At 38.2% G+C, this 20317-nt stretch overlaps 1 protein-coding gene across 2 annotated transcripts in view; it reads left to right on the top strand.

Moving 5' to 3' along the window:
- The first annotated feature begins 1597 nt into the window (after positions 1-1597).
- Positions 1598-20317, top strand: part of Agpat5 (1-acylglycerol-3-phosphate O-acyltransferase 5) — a 60702-nt gene continuing 41982 nt past the window's right edge. For both annotated transcript variants that reach the window (XM_015504655.2, XM_015504654.2), the window contains exons 1-2: positions 1598-1828; positions 19694-19763. In XM_015504655.2, coding sequence (XP_015360141.1) covers positions 1610-1828; positions 19694-19763 — 289 coding nt within the window. In that variant the 5' untranslated portion in view covers positions 1598-1609. The remainder of the gene's footprint in view (positions 1829-19693; positions 19764-20317) is intronic.

Below are 20317 nucleotides of genomic sequence, written 5' to 3'. Positions count from 1 at the left end.
ACCTCCACTCAACTTGGGCTGAGACCTCAGATCCCCCAGGCAGAATGCTCTGCTTCACTTTGTCTGGTGGCTCTGTGGGTTCCAATATCTCCTGGGAATCAATACGTAGGATTATTGACTTTAGCACCATCCTTGGTAAAATTTTCTCTATCTCAATATTTTTATTTAAGATGAACCAGGGTAGGTACAAATTCACTCTAGCTTCAGTCTAGCTAACAGCACCCTAAAGTTTCATCTTTTGTATCACTTCACTGGTAAGTCTTCTTTGCCCCCAGACTAAATTAGCTCTCCATGACATATGCTCCCATGGTACCCTGGTTTCCCCCTTTCTATCCCACGTGGATCCCTGTTAAAAGCAGCACCAGGAACAAAGAAGAATCAGTGTGTCCAGTGTCAACCAGGCTCCCAGCAGTCTGCAGAGGTTGGATGTTCCTTAAGAAGCACCATTTCTGGCTGGGGTAGAGCGCTTGCCTCACATGCGTGAAGCACAGGGGTCAATCCTCAGCATCACATATAAATAAATAAATAAAGATATTGTGTCAATCTACGATTAAAAAAAAAAAAAGAAAAAGGCAGCACCATTTCAGCAACCGTGGAAAAAGGAAAACGGACTCTGACCAAAAGGGATTAAGCAAAACTCAAGATGAGGAAGCAGAAAAGGGGATGTGAGTTGATGATTAAGAAGTCTGGATGGAAAAGGAGAAAACGGAGAAAAAAAAAAGAGGGGATAACTCCCCAAAATTAACATATTTGCACAGACACATTTATTCACTTTTGACTATAGATCCTAATGTGAAGACAGCCTGTCTCTATACTTTTTCCTAATGAAGGGAAGTCTAGTCTCAACTTGTTAGGGCAGACGGATCTTCAAGGTTGTGGATGCTTGTCTATCACCTCCCCAGTTTACAAAAATATTTACTTTATAGATTCTCCAAGTGTAGGTAAGTACTTTAAGCACCACACACAAAAATATGAGGCTCCAAAAAAAAAAAAAAAACCTGCAAAGGTCTAATATAAAATCAACTGTTGGAAACATCCTGTTCCGTACGCACAAACATGCCATTATCATCATTCCTGTGATGGAAGAAAGACAGGCCTAACCCTGCAACTCCCTAGTGAGACCGACGGGAACAGCCCATCTCCTGCGCTGGCTGGGCAACGCCGAGGAGGTGCGCGTCCCTTGCCTGGCCTTGGCAGACCACGAGGCCGAAAGCCGCCTGCCACTTGTCCGCGCAGGGACCTCTGATAGCGCTCGGAACAACCACTGTCACCATTCGAACTGCGTCTCGTTGACCTTCCCACAGGGCGCTGGACAAACGTTCGCGACACACACGAGGTCCGGCGCGTTCCCGGGGCTCCCCAAACGCGCGCGTCTCGGCGGCTGCGCTCCTCCAGGGGCTCGCAGGGAGCACCCTGGGACACCCGGGCGTACCGGCAGGAGGGCGTGTTCCAGGCAGCCCGAGGGTCGCTCAAACCAGCTGGGCGAAGGTCCAGCGAGGGGCAGACGGGCGCTAGCCCCTGCTCGGCCCACACCCACCTTGCCCCGGGTGCTCCCAGTCACCGCCTCCCTAGGCGCATCTGCAGCCACTCAGCGGGGGGNGCCGGGAAGATGCTGCTGTCCCTGGTGCTCCACATGTACTCCATGCGCTACCTGCTGCCGAGCGTCGTGCTCCTGGGCTCCGCGCCCACCTACGTGCTGGCCTGGGGGGTCTGGCGGCTGCTGTCCGCCCTCCTGCCAGCCCGCATCTACCAGGCGGTGGACGACCGGCTGTACTGGGTCTACCAGAGCACGGTGCTCTTCTTCTTCGAGAACTACACCGGGGTGCAGGTGAGCCCCTTGGCCCCGCGGCGCCGCTGCGTCCACCTGAGCCCCCACCCGGTGTTTGGGATCACTCTGGCCTTCTTGGCAGGTCCAGCCCAAGAACACGTGCTAGCACCCATCCTCCCACGGGGGGGGGGTAGGTTTCTCGTTTTCACTCTGAGGTTCCTTGCAGGTCCCCGAGGTCTCTCGGAGGCGGTAGTAACGTCGTTCCGAGGCTGCCACCGGGGTCCTCCGCCCCCGCCCGCGTCCCCGCCCCTGCCCGGGTCTGGTGTTTCTGTCTGTCTTGGTGCCTGGCACAGTAGGTGAGATGAACACTTTAAGTAGGGCAAGCACTTGGCTGGTGTTTTTGGCATTTCATCCAAGAAGGTGATAGTGTTGGAACAGGATCCGTTTTCACTCAGAAGTGCGTTTTAAAAGGACCTCTTGCAACTGATGTTACCATTTGGAGGATGAATAAAACTCTGTTTTGCGTTTTTCCCCAGAGCAAGTGAGAGCTGGGTTAGGAAATGAATACATTTGTTACGGTAGAAGCCTTACTGTAGATACAGCTGCTCTTGCCAACTTTGACTAGGTCTGAATGTGGGTCTGATCTTTGGTCTGATTGCTTTCTCCCTGTTAGTTTTTTTCTCTATACAGATAGGATTTGTAGATTAAACTTGCAAAACAATAAAAGTAGAAGGTCTTAACAACATTAGTTATCTTAAAATATGTGAAGTATCTTAAAAATGTGAATTGTCCTTTTACTTCTCAGATTCAAAGAAGAGGTTGATTCTTGGTTCTTCTGAGTGCCCTATTAGCTTCTTCCTGCGGTCCCTGCCGTCCCTCCTGGAGGTCAGGTGGGGACGCCCGGAGACTTTCATCTCCAGTCTTTCTGCATTTCTTTTTCTTCATCCTGTAGTCAGCTGGCAGCTACATTGGATTTGCAGTTGAACGATTGATTTCTTATTGAATTTGCTGCACTTGGAGATTATTTGTGGGGAAGGAAACTAGGAGAGGCCAGGGTCTCCATTTAAATCAGTATCTTTTAAGCGTTTCTGGGAAAGAAAGAAAAATCGCTGTTCCAGATCATAGGTTCTTGGAAATTGACTTTTAAAATGGACTTCACATAAAATTTTCACAAATTAAGGATGATCAGTTCACCCCAGGCTCTTACTTCACTCAGTTAGTTTAAAGGTATGGTTTTATCATGGTTAAGTTTTTAATTTTGCATCAAATGACAACTCAGAACACGTTGTCAGTCACCTTTTGGAAAATTTGTTCTACCTGTGATGGGTTGTTTTACTTTTGTCTAAAAAATAGTGTGTTCCACACAGTGTAATGTAGAATAAGACATTGGAGTCTTTTGTGTTAGCAATGTATTTATTTAAACTATTGTAAAACTTCACAGTATTTCTGAAATTACACACTTTACCTTGTGTATTGCTGACTAAAATGTGTCATTCTTGGGACAGTCTAGCAAATGGTTTTAAAACATTTAACTTACTGATTTTGTCCCCTGTTATTTGTAGTAAAAGGGTCCAATATCCATTCATAATCTTCATGTATTCATGAAAGGATGTCTGCTGTATAACTCAAAATTTTACTTAATGAGTATCCCTTGATAAAGCTTGTCAGGGATCCTAAGTGTAATTGCTCACTGATCATCAGAGGCAGTTTGTGAACAGTTATTAAAAATGTAGACCGAAGAATTTTTTTTGAAGGCATTATTTGCTGTTTAGTGACAAAGCAGGGTATTTTGAATGTTTTAGTCTTTTTCTAAAATCTGGGTGTCCTGTGTAAGCAGGGCTACCTTATAATATTTTATTGATGGTTTTCTTTAAGAATAAATCAATAAAGGAATAAATAGCTAACTTCAAATATAAAAAGAAAAAAGATTTATAGGTACATTCTTTCACCTTATTTTTATTTTTTAATCTATTATTTTTCACCATTGACTGAGATGTTTTGATTAAAATTTTAGCTTTTCTTTTTTTTGACAAACTTTGAATTGTCAGTCTTCATTTACAAGGCTGTTGGTGATCCTCTTATTCTGTCTAAAATACTGTTGACTCATTTCAGAAGCAAATTTTAGTAATTTAAGAGAATGTAAGTTTTTAAATAAAACTCATCAGGTTATACACACTGAAGAAGCATTTTTAGATTAGAATATTTAAAAAGATTTTTTTAGTTGTTGATGGACCTTTATTTATTATGTGGTGCTGATGTTTGAACCCAGTGCCTCACTCGTGCTAGGTGAGTGCTCTACCACTGAACTACAACCCCAGCCCAGATTAGACTATTTTAAAAATGGCACTTCTGTGCCTTTTAATTTTAGGTTTGAAAGGAAATTGTTCATAGTAGTTGTTGTGGAATATCTTTTTTTTTTTTTTTTTGCATAGCATTTTATAAGCTGAAGGGAAGTAGGTCCATGAATTTTACCACCTGTTCTTGGCAGGAAGATCTGCTTCCAGCAAGTTTCCTGGATATCCCACTGGAGTCAGGTAGACATCTGTTCTTCCCTATTTTCATATGTATCTTTGAGATAGGAAAAAATTTCAATCAATATTATTAAAATTATTATTTATAACTTGTTTATCCTTTTAGGTTCTTCCAGAGCCTCTCATTAGTACTGAAACTCTGTACTAGTATACCTTTACTCTTTATTCCTTTGGAATATATAAAATGAATTTTTAAAATTTTGTGCATGCCACTTAATTTTAGATTAATTGAAAATCAACATGAGTCTTTTTACTATTGTGAGAGACATTGATTCAGCCAGGCATGGTAGTGCATGAGGCAAGACGATCCCAAATTCCACTTCAGCTTGGGCAATTTGTGAGACCCTGTCCCAAAATAAAAGAAAAAAGAGGGGGATCCTGGAGATGTGGCTCAGTAGTAGAACAGTTGTCTAGCATGAACCAGGCCCTGTGTTCCATCCCCAATACTGCCAAATCAAATTAAAAAGAAAAAAAAAGGCATTGATTTAAGTGTATAATTTTCTTGTCGACTGCCATAGCAGAACACCTCAAACTTAGGTGCTTAAACACATTTATTCTTACAGGTTTGAGGCTAGAAGTCTGAAATTTAAATGCAGACTAGGGAATAATCCCTCTAAGAAGATGCTCCGGGAGGAGAACTGTTCTTGGTCTCTTTCAGTTTCTGGTTGCTGACAACATTCTTTGACTTGAGGCCACATCCCTCTAGTTGCTCTCTCATGGTCCAGTACAGTGAATTGCCTTCAGCTCTGATTCACAGCTCCCTCTGTCTTTCTCTTATAAGGACACTTGTCCTTGGGTTTGGATCTACCCGCATAATCCAGGATGATCAGCTCCTGTCAAAATTCTTACATAAATATTTCCAAAGATCAGTTTTCCAAATAAGGAAACATTCATGAGCTCCCAGACTTAAAACATAGATGTGCTTTCCAGGGCCACCATTCAGCTCTGACAGTAGTGAATGCCATGGTTCTGCCTGTTCAGTGTTTTGTTGTTCTGACCCTGCTAGAGGGATGTCCTATTGAGTTATTTACTTTTCAAAAAAAAAAAAATTAGGTTTTTACTTTATTTAGCATACATAAACCTTGTTTATGCTAAGGGTACTTTCAAAATCATTTTCCATAGTATTTTCATTTCTTAATTATATATTTACCTTCACATATCCCATAAATAGAGCATTTGATTAGTTGTCTTATTTTCAGAATCAGTAGCAGTTTCTTATTCACGTTTTAATATTCTTTTAATTCTTGATTCTGGAATTATCATTTTCTGATAGTATACCCCACAAAGTCCCAAAAAACCCACAAAATGAAACAAAACTGGAAACCTGATAAATTAGAGATAATATAACTTCTGGGTCGAGACATTATTATACGTAATTTGAAGATGAAATAAAAACCTTCCATGATAAACAAAAGTTAAAAGAATTTACAGCTAGAAAACCAGCACTAAACATCCTTGGCAAAATATTTCATGAAGAGGAAATGAAAAACAACAATGAAAACCAGCAGAGGGAGGTAGTACACTAAAAGAAAAATTAATCAAAGAGGAAAACCAACAAGTTAAATAACAAAAATAAACAAATATGGCTGGAAATACAAACCATGTCTCAATAGTAACCCTAAATGTTAATGGCTTAAACTCACCAATCAAAAGACATAGGCTAGCAGATTGGATTAAAAAGACCCAACAATATGCTGCTTATAGGAGACTCATTTGATAGGAAAAGACATCACAGACTGAAGGTGAAAGGTTGGGAAAAATCATACCACTCACATGGACTGCGGAAGCAAGCAGGGGTCTCCATATTCATATCAAATAAAGTAGACTTCAAGCCAAAGTTAACCAAAAGGGATAAAGATGGACATTATATACTGCTCAAGGGAACTATACACCAACAAGACATAACAATCAGAAATATATATGCCCCAAACAATGGTGCAGCTATGTTCATCAAACAAACTTAAGTTCAAGAGTCAAATGACCACAACACAATAATCTTGGGTGATTTTAACATACCTCTCTCACCACTGGACAGATCTTCCATACAAAAGTTGAATAAAGAAACTGTAGAGCTCAATAACACAATAAATTAGACTTAACTGACATATATAGAATGTATCAACCAATATCAAGTGGATATGCTTTCTTCTCAGCAGCACATGGATCCTTCTCAAAAATAGACCATATACTATGCTTCAGGGCAACTCTTAGCAAATACAAAGGAGTAGAGATACTACCATGTATTTTATCAGATCATAATGGAATAAAATTGGAAATCAATGATTAAATAAAAAATAAAAAATACTGCATCACATGGAGACTGAACAATATGCTACTGAATGAACAGTGGGTTACAGAAGACATCAAGGAGAAGATTAAAAAATTTTTTCTTAGCGGTAAATGAGAACACAGACACAACATATTGAAATCTGTGGGACACTATGAAAGCAGAACTAAGAGGAAAATTCATTGCATGGAGTTCATTCCGTAAAAGAAGAAAAAGTCAACAAATAAATGACCTCACACTATACCTCAAAGCCCTAGAAAAAGAAGAACAAATCAGCAGCAAAAGCAGTAGAAGGCAAGAAATAATTAAAATCAGAGCTGAAATCAATGAAATAGAAACAAAAGAAACAATTGAAAAAATAGACAAATCTAAAAGTTGGTTCTTTTGAAAAAATAAATAAAATTGATAGACCCTTAGCCATGCTAATGAAGAGAAGGAGAGAGAGAACTCAAATTACCAGCATGCACGATGAAAAAGGCAGTATCACAACAGACACTACAGAAATACAGAAAATAATTAGAAATTATTTTGAAACCTTATACTCTTAATAGTATTACATAGAAGACAGTGAAGGCATCAATAAATTCCTTAAGTCATATGATCTGCGCAGATTGAGTCAGGAAGATATACCCAACTTAAAAAGACCAATATCAAGTGAGGAAATAGAAGAAGCCATCCAAAGATCACTAACCAAGAAAAGCCCAGGACCGGATGGATACACAGCCGAGTTCTACAAGACCTTTAAAGAAGAACTAATACCAATACTCTTCAATTTATTTCAGGAAATAGAAAAAGAGGGAGTACTTCCAAACTCATTCTATGAGGCCAATATCACCCTGATTCCAAAACCAGACAAAGGCACTTCAAAGAAAGAGAACTTCAGACCAATATCTATAATGAATATAGATGCAAAATCCTCAATAAAATTCTGGAAATTCAAATATAAAAACATCAAAAAGATTGTGCACCATGATCAAGTGGGATTCATCCCAGGGTTGGTTCAACATACGGAAATGAATAAATGTTATTCATCAGATCAATAGACTTAAAGATAAGAATCATATGATCATCTTGATAGATGCAGAAAAAGCATTTGACAAAATACAGCACCCCTTTATGTTCAAAACACTAGAAAATCTGGTATAACAGGTATATATCTCAACATTGTAAAGGCTATCTACGCTAAACCTCAGGCCAACATCATTCTAAATGGAGAAAAACTGAAGGCATTCCCTCTAAAATCTGGAACAAGACAGGGATACCCTCTCTCATCACTTCTATTCAGCATAATTCTTGAAACACTGGCCAGAGCAATTAGACAAGATGAAAGAAATTAAAGGAATAAGTATAGGAAAAGAAGAACTTAAACTAGCACTATTTGTTGACGATATGATTCTATACTAGAAGACCCCAAAAATTCCACCAGAAAACTTTTAGAACTAGTAAATGAATTCAGCAAAGTAGCAGGATATAAAATCAGCACCCATAAATCAAAGGCATTTCTGTATATCAGGGACAAATCCTCTGAGAGGGAAATGAGGAAAACTACCCCATTCACAATATCCTCAAAAAAAAAAAAAGATAATTGGTAATCAACAAAAGAGGTGAAAGATCTATACAATGAAAACTACAGAACCCTAAAGAGAGAAATCAAAGAAGATCTTTGATGGAAAGATCTACCTTGCTCATGGATAGGCAGAATTAATATTATCAAAATGACCATACTACCAAAAGTACTTTACAGGTTTAATGCAATTCCGATCAAAATCCCAATGGCATTCCTCATTGAAATAGAAAAAGCAATAATGAAATTCATCTGGAAAAATAAGAGACCCAGAATAGCTAAAGCAGTTCTAAGCAGGAAGAGTGAAACTGGTGATAACACTATACCAGACCTTAAACTATACTACCGAGCAATAGTAACAAAAACAGCATGGTATTGGCACCAAAACAGGCTGGTAGACCAATGGTACAGAATAAAGGACAGAGATTAACCCACAAAATTACAATTTTATTAGTCAAAGGTGCCAAAAACATGCATTGGAGAAAAGATAGCATCTTCAACAAATGGTGCTGGGAAAACTGGAAATCCATATGCAACAAATGAAATTGAACCCCTATCTCTCACCATGCACAAAACTTAACTCAAAATGGATCAAAAACCTAGGAATTAAGCCAGAGACTCTGCGTCTAATAGAAGAAAAAGTAGGCCCTAATGTTCATTGTGTGGGATTAGGCCCCAGCTTCCTTAATAAGACTCCTATAGCACAAGAATTAAAAACAAGAGTCAATAAATGGGATGGACTCAAACTAAAAAGTTTCTTTTCAGCAAAAGAAACAATCTGTGAGGTGATCAGAGAGCCCACATCCTAGGGGCAAATTTTTACCCTTCACACATCAGGTAGAGCACTAATCTCTAGGGTTTATAAAGAATTCAAACAGCTAAACACCAACAAATCCAAATAACCCAATGAATAAATGGGTCAAGGAACTGAACAGACACTTCTCAGATGAGGATATACAATCAACCAACAAATATATGAAAAATGCTCATCATCTCTAGCAATCAGAGAAAGGGAAATCAAAACTACTCTAAGATTTCATCTCACTCCAGTCAGAATGGCAGCTATTATGAAGACAACAGTAAGTGCTGGCGAGGATGTGGGGAAAAGGCACACTCATTCATTGCTGGTGGAATTGCAAATTGGTGCAGCCAATATGGAAAGCAGTATGGAGATTCCTTGGAAATCTGGGAATGGAACCACCTTTTGACCCAGCTTTTCCTCTCCTCAGACTATACCCAAAGGACTTAAAAACAGCATACTACAGGGACACAGCCACATCAATGTTTATAGCAGCACAATTCACAATAGCTAAACTGTGGAGCCAGCCTAGATGTCCTTCCGTGCATGAATGGATTAAAAAAATGTGGCATTTATACACAATGGAATATTACTTAGCATTAGAAAAGAACAAAATGATGGCATTTGCAGGTAAATGGATGGAGTTGGAGAAGATAATGCTAAGTGAAGTCAGCCAATCCCCAAAAAACAAATGCCAAATGTTTTCTCTGATATAAGGGGGGTGACTTATAGTGGGGTAGGGAGGGAGAGCATGGGAGGATGAGATTAATTTTAGATAGGGAAGAGGGGTGGGAGGGAAAGGGAGGGGGAAGGGGATTAGTATGGATGGTGGAATGTGATGGTCATCATTATACAAAGTACATTTATGAAGACTTGAATTGAGTGTCAACATACCTTATATACAAACAGAGATGAAAAATTGTAGTATATATGTGTACTAAGAATTGTAATGCAAAAAAAATACATGTATAATGGCATAAATTGACATGAATATTTTTATATACAGAGATATGAAAAACTGCGCTCTGTATGTGTAATAAGAATTGTAATGCCTTCCACTGTTGTTGTGTATTTAAAAAAATCATTAAAAAAAGGATATTGTTACAACTGAACATATTTTTTTAAAAAATGGATCTGTAGGAACTTAAATATGGGGTGCCTGGACTCCAAATAAGAAGCCCGATGTGTGTCCTTGAGCCAGAGTTGAAGGCAAGCTTGTGGGAAGCTGTATAGGAAGCTGGATGGCAAAAGGTGTGGCTAGACTCCTGAGAGGAGTGAGGGCAACTTCATTGCTGCAGTCTTGAGGCGAAGCTGCATTTATATTCACTTCCATCACAGGAGTCTAGGTGTATGCTAATGTGGAGGTAGTTTACAGACATAACGAGTAGAGGTGATAGATAGTGGAAAATCTTAATCTGTATTGTGAAACTGAAAAAGTGACCACAATTTGTTTCAATGTCAGAATACTTTCTTTTTATAATTGTTCTCTTTTTCTATTCCAGTAAAAAACACTAAAAATAGACTGTTGATATTTGCAGGCCAATAGTCTAGTGATGTGATCCATGCCTTTTCATTGAAACCTAATGAGTATTTTAGTCACCATTTTATTCCTGCTTCAATTGGTTGGTAACATTTGGAATTTACTTCAAAATGTATTTTCCATGAATGGCTCTGACTGCTAATCCCCTCCTTAGTCAATATTAACATATTGTAACAATAAAGTGTGAGAGCCTTAGTTTATATAAAATAAGCAGCTTTTCAGCTGAACTGCTGTAAGTGTAAAATAGTTTGAAAAACACAGGAAGCAAGATAAATAATTTAAGTCAGATTTTGATGTTTGTAGGATGTGTTCCAAATACTTCTAATTTCTTTAGTGATTCATATTTTAACTGACATGTTTTTCAAGATCCTCAAAGACAATAATAAGACTTCCTATTTAAAAACTGTTTATAATCTTTCTGTAGTACTACTTCATCAAAAGAGTCCTAAACTGTTTTTTTTTTTCCCCCTTTCTTTTTTTGGTACTGGGGAATTGAACTCAGGGACGCTTAACCACTGAGCCATATCTGCACCTTTTTAAAATATTTTATTTTAGAGACAGGGTCTTGCTGAGTTGCTTAGGGCCTCCCTAAATTCCTGAGGCTGGCTTTGAACTCGTGATTCTCCTACCTTAGCCTCCCAAGCTGCTGGGATTACAGGTTTGAGCCACCACGCCCAGCTGAGTCCTAAACTCTTAATAAGTGTGTGTTCTGTGTCTTGCTGTAAAAGCACCTAAACTCTTGGAATTGAACGTGCTTATTTGGAATTGAAGGAGACATCATACAACTCATCTATCCTAATCCTGCTTTATTACATGTCTGAATTCTTTCCACCTTCTGCCCCAAATCTTCTCTAGTATTCCCAGTCTTAAAACAGAATGTGAATGGATTGTATTTTCAGTTTTTCCCTCTGTTTAGCATCCACCAGAAGACCTTAAATGGCTTTTGCCCTTAGGCTTGGCTGGGCAAGGAAGACTAGGGGGCTTGGTGTGCCTTTGCATTTGCTTGCTTAAGCAGAACTGTACAACCTTTGATACAGGAAATCAACCAATTCCAATCAAATACAATTCCAGTCTACAACATAGGTCTTGCTAGGGAATCTTAGTGAGATAAGAAAATCTTAGAAATGTCAACAGAACTTTGTTTTTACACTTTTTTACAGATGTAAACCTCTATAAATAAACCAGTTATTTATTTTAAAACTTTGCATTTGTGTAAAGTTTTTTAACTTCTTGATTTTAAATTTTAAATCACAGATGCAATAACACATTCAAACACTGACAGAATATCTCGAGGAAGTTAGTTTCTCCTACTCCCCTGCCTCCACTTTCTCAGGTGTATAATGGTCTGGTGTGTAATTTTAGGTGTCTTCCAAGAGCATTTATGTAAATATTTGAACTAGGGGAAGACTCTGTCATTAAATGAACTTCTCAGGAGTACTTCATAGTGACCCTGCATAGCTCTCCTGTGCCATCATGAGGGAAAGAAAGGACAGTGTGACTTCAGTTTGCGTTTCCTCCTTCATATGTTTGTCTAATTTTGATGTTGATGTTTCTTCAGTAGTACTATAAGTTAATTTTCTTATTTTATGTTTCTTAAACAGAAGTTGATATTAATAGCTCGACAATTCAGTACTCAGTAATAATTTTTCAATAAGGTGGCTCTAGAACCTAGTAATAAATCAGTCATCCATCCAATAAATATTTGTGTGTGCACAATTTTCTGGGTGAACTGTGCTGGTTATGAAAGGGTGAAGAAAAATAGAGACCTTGTTCTTGTCTTCTAGTGGGGAAAGTAAGCAACAACAAGAGAATTACAATTTACTGTTCTGTGTGAGTTTGTTTAGCCTAGTGGGAGGAGGTAGTGGTTTGGAAAAACTTCCCTGAGCAAGTGACATGTTTTGCATGTTGACTCTGATAAAGGGCTGGTTTGGAAGATACTGTGGTAATCCAGGTGAGAGGTGGTGGCTGAGTGGTAGAAAGATAGACATCACAAGGTGTGAAAGAATTTCCAGATCTGTTTTAGAAGGAGCCAGATGGCCTTGGATTGGAATTGAGAAAAAGAAAAGAAAAACCAAGGGAGCGTTAGCAAATGTAGTGAATCCTACCATGTATAGGTTCTGTTATGTGATCTTTTCATTCTTGCAAGGTAGACACTATTCTTCCCTTTTTACAGCTAGGAAACTGAGGCAGAGGTAGTTCCTGCCTGTAATCCTCAAGCAAGGATTTATTTAGTCCAAGGCAGTCTAGCTTCAAGGTCACCTTGTTCTGAAGAAGCTTTGTCGGGTTTTATGGTTATATTGGTTGAAATGTGTTCCCTGTTCTCAAAAGTATTCATGCTAGGAAAAGCAAGGACAGATGATTACAATAGAGAATAATCTGAAATTGTTGGTGTGTTGCATTTATTAGCTTTGTGAAACAGATAAAGGAACTCTTTAACTGTTTGCTGGGGTTATTCAAGAATGCTGTTATCAGTTGTCATGAACTACTTTGAATTTTTACTTGGAATACAAGTAACATAGTAACATGGTGTGTTTAGGGAAAAGAAATTCTCTATTGATAGGAGAACAAATGTGAAGGCATTCAAGTCTGGCTAGATTCTGTTCTGGCTCCTTTCCTTGGTTTTACTCTAGCCCAGCTCCTCCTTCCTCCCTTTGTCCTTCTTTCTTTGGCAAAATCTTCTCAACAGTGTATCTTTGGACCACTCTTATATAAAAAGGGCTGGGGTTGTGGCTCAGCAGTAGAGCACTCACCTAGCACGTGCGAGGCATTGGGTTTGATCCTCATCACTACATAAAAATAAATAAATAAAATAAAATAAAGGTATTATGTCCAACTACAATCAAAATATATTGTATATATGTTTATATGTATATATACACACACACACACATATATATATATATATTTTAAAAGGGCTGGGGTTGTAGCTCAGAGGTAAAGCTCACAGTTAAATCCCCAGTACCAAAAATAAAACAAAACAAACAACAAAACCATTTTAAAACTCATTCACTCTGTTTATGATTCATTTCAAATGATTGAAAGCATATAGTGTAAATAGTATATACAGTCATTCAAATTAAAATTATAGCTGTATTGCTAGTATTCAGAGACTTTTTGGGGAGAGGGAAATAGACTAGGCAGCTGTCTCTTTTTTCTATTAATCACGGAACAGTTTTGAATGAAACAGTTTTTGGTGTTGGATAATAATAGCAGACTGACACTTTTTTGAGGGGTTACATGTTTTTTCATTCTGTGAAGCAGTTTACATGCATTCATTCTACAGATAGGTGTGTTAAGTTCAAGACTTTAGGCGAGTTCTCATGGTGAGGTGGTGGGCTCAGATTCAGTGAAGAAGTGACTCAACAAAAGAAAAAGGGTGTTTGGCTACTGCAGATAGTACATTGTGGGGACACTGACCAGGAAATGTAGGGCATACATGGGTGGCTTAGTACGGTTTGTTGTGTAGACTCACTCGGAATGGCAGTTTCTGGTCTTCCTGATAAGAAGGGAAGGGTTTTATAAAGGGCCATCATGTCACCTTACACAGGGAGATGTATGCCCTGCCTTCAGGCAGACGGGTTGGGGGCAGAGCCTTCTTCTGTGCCTGCTGTTTCTCAGTCGCTGTTAGTTAAATTATTAGGCCACAGTGGCAGTGTTTTGAGGTGGCATATTATGTTTCATTTCAACATCATTGTATTTAAAGACAAGGAATTGTATCATGTCTCAGGTTCTACATGCTGGAGGAAAATGGACTTCATTGAAATAAATTAATGCATTTTTTTTAACAACCAAGAATGCTATATATTTTTATGTCCCCAATTGGGGGGTGATAGTTGGAGGCCTTGGGTATTAAACACTTTAATTTCATTTTACTGCCTGTTATAAGACAAAAGAGAAAGTCCTCAAGTGGAAGAAAAATTAAAAACAAATTAACAATCTGATCAAAGTAAAGTGAAAATAGTCTACATTTAATCCGGTCCTTGTGAAAGAAAGCCAGTTTGTGAAGGTAAACTTGTTTGACTAAAGCAGAATAAGAATTAGTGTATCATTTGCCATGAAAGCTATTATTCAAAAAACAATTTTTTTTTGCCTCTGGATTAATTAAATGAAAAGAAAATTATTCTTTTTCTTTAAAGGGATTTTTTAATGAGTTTTTTTAAAAAATGGATATGAACCTAAAACAATCAGTTGTGAAGATATACTTATGATCAATCTATAATTACCTAAAGAATTATAAAATTCCAAAGAGCAACAAACAAGAGCCTTAGTGTGAAATGGCCTTAGGCCTGCGCCCAAGCAACTCCATTTTAAAAGCACCAGGCATACCCACAGAGCCCTCCAGTAAGGCCTCAAACAGGTTACTTCCCCTAAACCCTGTAAAGCCCTGGCAGGCTGTCCTTGCAATCAGTAGAAGATCAGGGTAGAGACCATCAGACAGACGTTTCTGACTCCAGGGTAAATGATGTCACTGAGAAATCCCGTGGTAGCTGATAAGGATTGAAAGGGGAGTTCCAAAGCCCCCAAATTTAGTACTAATAATAGAGCTAATGAACAGGGATTCAGCCAGCCGAAACAACAAGGATGCACTCGAGCTAGAGAGCCTGATGAGGACCTGACATCCCATCACTTGTCTTTGTTTCCTGATCCTCTGGGTGATCCTCACCGCTCTCAAACTCTACCACCTGGACTTTGGTGAGAGCAGCAACTCCTCCCTATGACCCTCTCCTCAACCCGTTGTCCACTCCATGCCAGGAAAACCCTGCCTTAGCTCCAGACCTGGTGGCCATGGTCTGAGTGAGTGTGCATCTGCTAGACATAAAGCCTAAGGCTTGAGACTTTTGAACTTAGCACGCAGAGGGAATGTCTTTCATTAGCCTGTCATGATTAAATGTGTTTGCAGTGCTTAGAATTAATCTAGAATTGTTTGCTGTGAATTGATTAATCTAGAATTTTTTGCTATGAACGGATTATGTCAATTGCTGTGCCTAGCATTAAGGATTGTTGTTTTCTTGATTTAGAACCTATAGAGTGAAATTGTGTTGAGTAATTTGAGTGAATAAAGCATTGAAAGGGGCAGAAGCGCGTAGAAGTTCTTTATTTCTCCCCTCGACTGCAAACGTGGCAGTTTTGCCCCCTCACAACACTTAGGTGTTCATGTGCTTTGTTTTGAAGGAACGAATTATCTATAAGATGTATTCATAAAAGTGGCTAATATGGGCTGGGGATGTAGTTCAGTGTAGAGCCCTTGCCAAGCTGCTCCAGGCTCTGGGTTCAGTCCCTAGTACCGAGAAACAAAACAACAACGAAATTTTGCTAATGTAATTTAAAATAAGAGTGCTAGAAGATTCATAAAATTAGGCCTTTAAAAGTTCACTGGTATATTTAGATTGCTTTATTTATATTTATTAAAAAACTGATTTTATGTTGAAAATGAGGTATAGGTTTCCGTACCTGTGGAATACAAAAGTGCAGACTCAGTGATTCAGTAAACATCTGTTGAATCTGGGATCCTGGACTCTGGGGGTAGAAAAATGAGAAGCTCCTAGGCCGTGAGGGACGTGACTGTCAGCCCAGCACATCCCATGCCCTGGGATGTGAGCGGGCTGTGAACAGGGTGTGTCACAGGGCCCCAGCTGCTGCACCTTCCTGGGTTGGCAGAAGGTGAGGGCTGACTTGGTGATCACTGGAGGGAGTGAGTGTAGGTGTGCTGGGGGCAATCATGTAATGATCTCGTAATTTGTGTAGATATTTTTTTAAGTTCTTCAGAGCTTTTTTAAAATGTTGAAAATATTATAGCTATCTCAGTCTTACACTTCTTTTTATTTGTTCTGATTAGTTATGCATGAGAGTAGAATGCACTTTATACATCATATATAGTTGGAGTATAATTTCTCATTCTTCTGGTTGTACATGATGTAAATACCACTGGCTGTATAGTTATATATGTATATAGGGTAATAATGTCTGATTCGTTCTACTGTCCTCAGTCATATACTTTTTTTTTTTTTAATTTTATGAGATGCTGAGGATCGACCTCAGTGCCTCACCCATGCTACGCAAGCACTCTCCCTCTGAGCCACAACCCCAGCCCCAATCATATACTTCTTAATAAGATAATGATTATTAAATATTTTTGAAAATATGTATTCTTCAAATGAAACTCCCCCCCACCCACATTAGTAGACTGAAACACATAACCTTTCCACTTAAGTGAATGGAGGAAATTTTATATTTCTTAGCGTGAAATGCTTGTTTACACTTGGACCCTCAGAAATGTAGGATCTTAAAAATTGAGTATATTCAGTGAGCCAGCATTGAACTTATACATTCTTGTTTTTGGTTTATCAGCATCTATTTAAATACTTAGTAATGATTTACATCTGTTACATTAAGATTTACTTTATCATTTCACTTGCTTTATCTCAGAGCTTTTAAGTCTTAATTATGACAGGATCTTCTTGTATTTTGTAACTTCTTATTTCTTGAATTCCAAACAGTTTGTGTTAAAGCCATGAGTGGAAAATCTTAGAGAAGAGGCTGTCATCCAAATACCTACTTTGAGATTCCAAATTATATTTTGTCAAAGGCTTATCTTTTGCATTTTAGTTGGAAATATCATTTCTTTCAATATGATATGTATATGGAAGAAAAATCTTTATTAGTAAATGTCACAATTGAACTGCATTTCCCTGTTCATTTTACCCAGTTGAATTAATTGTTTATACTTTCTTTAGCTTCCATTAAAGGTTGGTTTTTAAAGATTGAGCAAATTTAACTTTGAATTAATCAACCAAAATACTGAAGTTAACAGTTATTTGTAAGCCATTTCAAAGTGGGAACATTAGTTTTGTAGGGACTACAGATATGAAGTTTAAAAAAAATTTTTTTTTACGTAGTCTGTATGCTTTATTTGTTCCATTGATGTATTTATTGTGTGCTCTTTTTATTTTTTTTAAGGGTAGAGAAATTCATTGGCAAAAGTAGAAATATCTACTAGGAAAAGATGGCCTTTTATATAAAGCTTTTAGGTTCATGGTGTATTCCTAAACAAAAATAGAAAATTGTAGTATTTTAAAGCTGGCTTGGAGCCCCAAAAGTGGTGATATGTAGTATTTTTAAGCTGTGGTATGGTTAACTGCTCAGGGGTTTTTGAACAAGAAACTTGGTTTCTATACACCTCAGCTTGCTTGAGTGTAGAACCAAGGCTGGACACAGTTTCAGTCCTCTGCATACATTGAGAAACCTTAGATGATTGTGCTTGTTTTTGTGCTTCTTCTCTACCCTCAATGTGCTTGTTTGATTTTAAAATGAGGTATGTTTAGGTTTATTAAAAAATTTGAAGTGCTATGTTTCCTGTGGATGGCACTATAATCTGTAATCTTGTGAAAACTGCTTTTTTAAAAATTTTTTACAATTTTTTTTTTAGTTGTCAATGGACCTTTATTTTATTTATTGATACAGGGTGCTAAGAATCGAACCCAGTGCCTCACATGTGCCAGGCAAGCACTCTGCCACTGAGCCACAAACGCAGCCCTGAAAACTGCTTTTTAATAGCTTTTTTTGCCATCAATCTTCAAAGGCTGCAGCTTAGCAGTTTCTTAGTAGATCTCTGCAAGAAAGTGAGAAAGGAGCCTTTGGATGGTTCAAGTGTTGCCTTCAGCTTGGGGGCTAGGCATGTCTCTAAAGAACCTTGGATATTCTACCCAAGGAAGTGAAACCTGAAACACTGCTACATATCTGCAGTACTTTTAAATTGAGTGTGTACACAAGGGTCCTGAAGAGGTCCTGTGCTCGTTGTTAAGGGAATGGGCTCACAATCTGGAGTCCCTCCAGTCTTAACCCTGCACAGATCAATCATTTGGTTTTATTTGTATTTACTGTGTTTATTTATGCCATTGATAAACCTTATTTTAAAAATTTGGGCATATATTTATACCTATTAGATTCATGCACTATGTGGTTGTCAAAGATAGAAGAAACTTCAGTCTGAGTCGCTGACCTTTGGAACTTTATGTCACCTAGTTGCATTTTCTACAAAGATATTGCATTAATGTCCTTTCTTTTTTGTTAAGATGCTAATGAATAAAGAAAGTCCCCTGTGGATGAGCTAGATCTAAAAAGCCTTAGCTAATTCATAAGCTTGCATACTCCATGGTGACAAGGAACAAAAACAGAAAGCCCTGAATTAAAAACAAAGCAAGGGCTGGGGTTGTGGCTCAGTGGTAGAGTACTCACCTAGCATGTACAAGGCACTGGGTTTGATCCCCAGCACCACATAAAAATAAGTAAATAAAATGAAGGTATTAAAAAAAAAAGCAAAACCCACCATTAACAGTCATTCTTTTGAAGTCTTTAGAAGTGTACTGCCAGCTTCTTTAAATTATTTATCATGGATTACTTAAGACATGTAAAACTTCAGAAGGTCTAATAAAAGGAACCCTATGTCTCTACCACCTGATTTAAGAAATGCAGCTGACAGGTGGACTGGAAGCTCTCAGGGCATCAATTCCTGATGGAGATACAGAGTTCTGATCCCCAGGCCATGTTTCCCTGGTACTTACAGAATACAGTGGTAATCTTTTACTTGGTATTCAAAAGACCTGACATTCAGTGCAGTCCCCCTTCTGCCCTCCTTGCTCCATTTCACCAGCTCCTCTCTCTGGGCTTTCCCCGCAATACTGCTTGGTGTGCTTCAGCAGGACTCCAGCACCGCTGCTTCATTTGACCTTATGTTTGTGAACATTTTCCTTTTGTCCCTGGAAATCACACCTATGAAATGCACAGCTTTGCAGCTTGTAGTTCTTTAAAATATACTGTACTTTGATTATACGTGTATTATGTTGTCATTGCAGTTGCTGTGTATGTGTCTGTCTCTTCCACTAGCTTGCAAGCTATTTGAAGGAAGAGGTATCTTTTGAAAAATTTTATATATTGCTAGCAATCAATTAATGCTTGTAGCCTTTTTCTGGAGGATGTTTATCATTCTGTTTTATGCTATGACCATTAACCTGCCCTACGTTTGTCTACTTTATAAGCATGAGCTATTTATGATCTGTGAGGCTTCTGAGAGAAATCTAATTTTCGTTAATTATGAATATATTTACAACATCACATGTTTGTCAAATTTTTCACATTGTCTTAGTTTGTATATTACAGTAGTATGTGTTTTAAAATATCAAAGTAATGTTTCTTTTTGTCTTTTAGATATTGCTATATGGAGATTTGCCAAAAAATAAAGAAAATATAATATATTTAGCAAATCATCAAAGCACAGGTTTGTATTTCATTTGCATGAGATTTAGGTTTTTCTACAAATGGTTCATGGGCATTCAAAATAATACTTTAATATATTTAAATGAAGTGGGGTCTTTTTATAGTTATTAAAACATGCATTTTTTATGCAGATTTTCTATCTGTCCTTGTATTTTTGTGATTTTACTTTTTGGAAAGTCAGTAATGTGAAAGTTCTGAATTTGTCTGTACTTCTTTGTAAATGAGTTGTTTCTTTGCTTTCCCCTATTCCTTAGAGTAACTGTTGAGACTGTCCATTCTTCTCTTTGTGAGCTGTCTGCAGGTGCAGGTGGTAGGTCAAAGTGGGTGCACCCTGTGCACTCCTAGCTGTGGCCTGCACGGTTGGGCTGGTGTGCATGCACTTGCACACTTGCTGATCATGGCCTTCTGTTCCCACTGGTCCACCTCCTTTTGCCCCTTCACATGCCTTTGTTTTAGCTCCAGCTTGCTAGTCTCTGTCAGAGAAATCACAGGAGACTGTCTCTAGTAGACTTTGAATTAGGTCAAGGTGCTTTTCAAAAGCTGTTCGTTTTTAAA

This window comes from Marmota marmota, unplaced genomic scaffold, assembly GCF_001458135.2.
Source record: "Marmota marmota marmota unplaced genomic scaffold, marMar, whole genome shotgun sequence".
Classification (NCBI taxonomy): domain Eukaryota; kingdom Metazoa; phylum Chordata; class Mammalia; order Rodentia; family Sciuridae; genus Marmota; species Marmota marmota.
The sequence above is the reverse complement of the archived record's forward strand: the minus strand, read 5'-3'. Positions and strand labels throughout refer to the sequence as shown.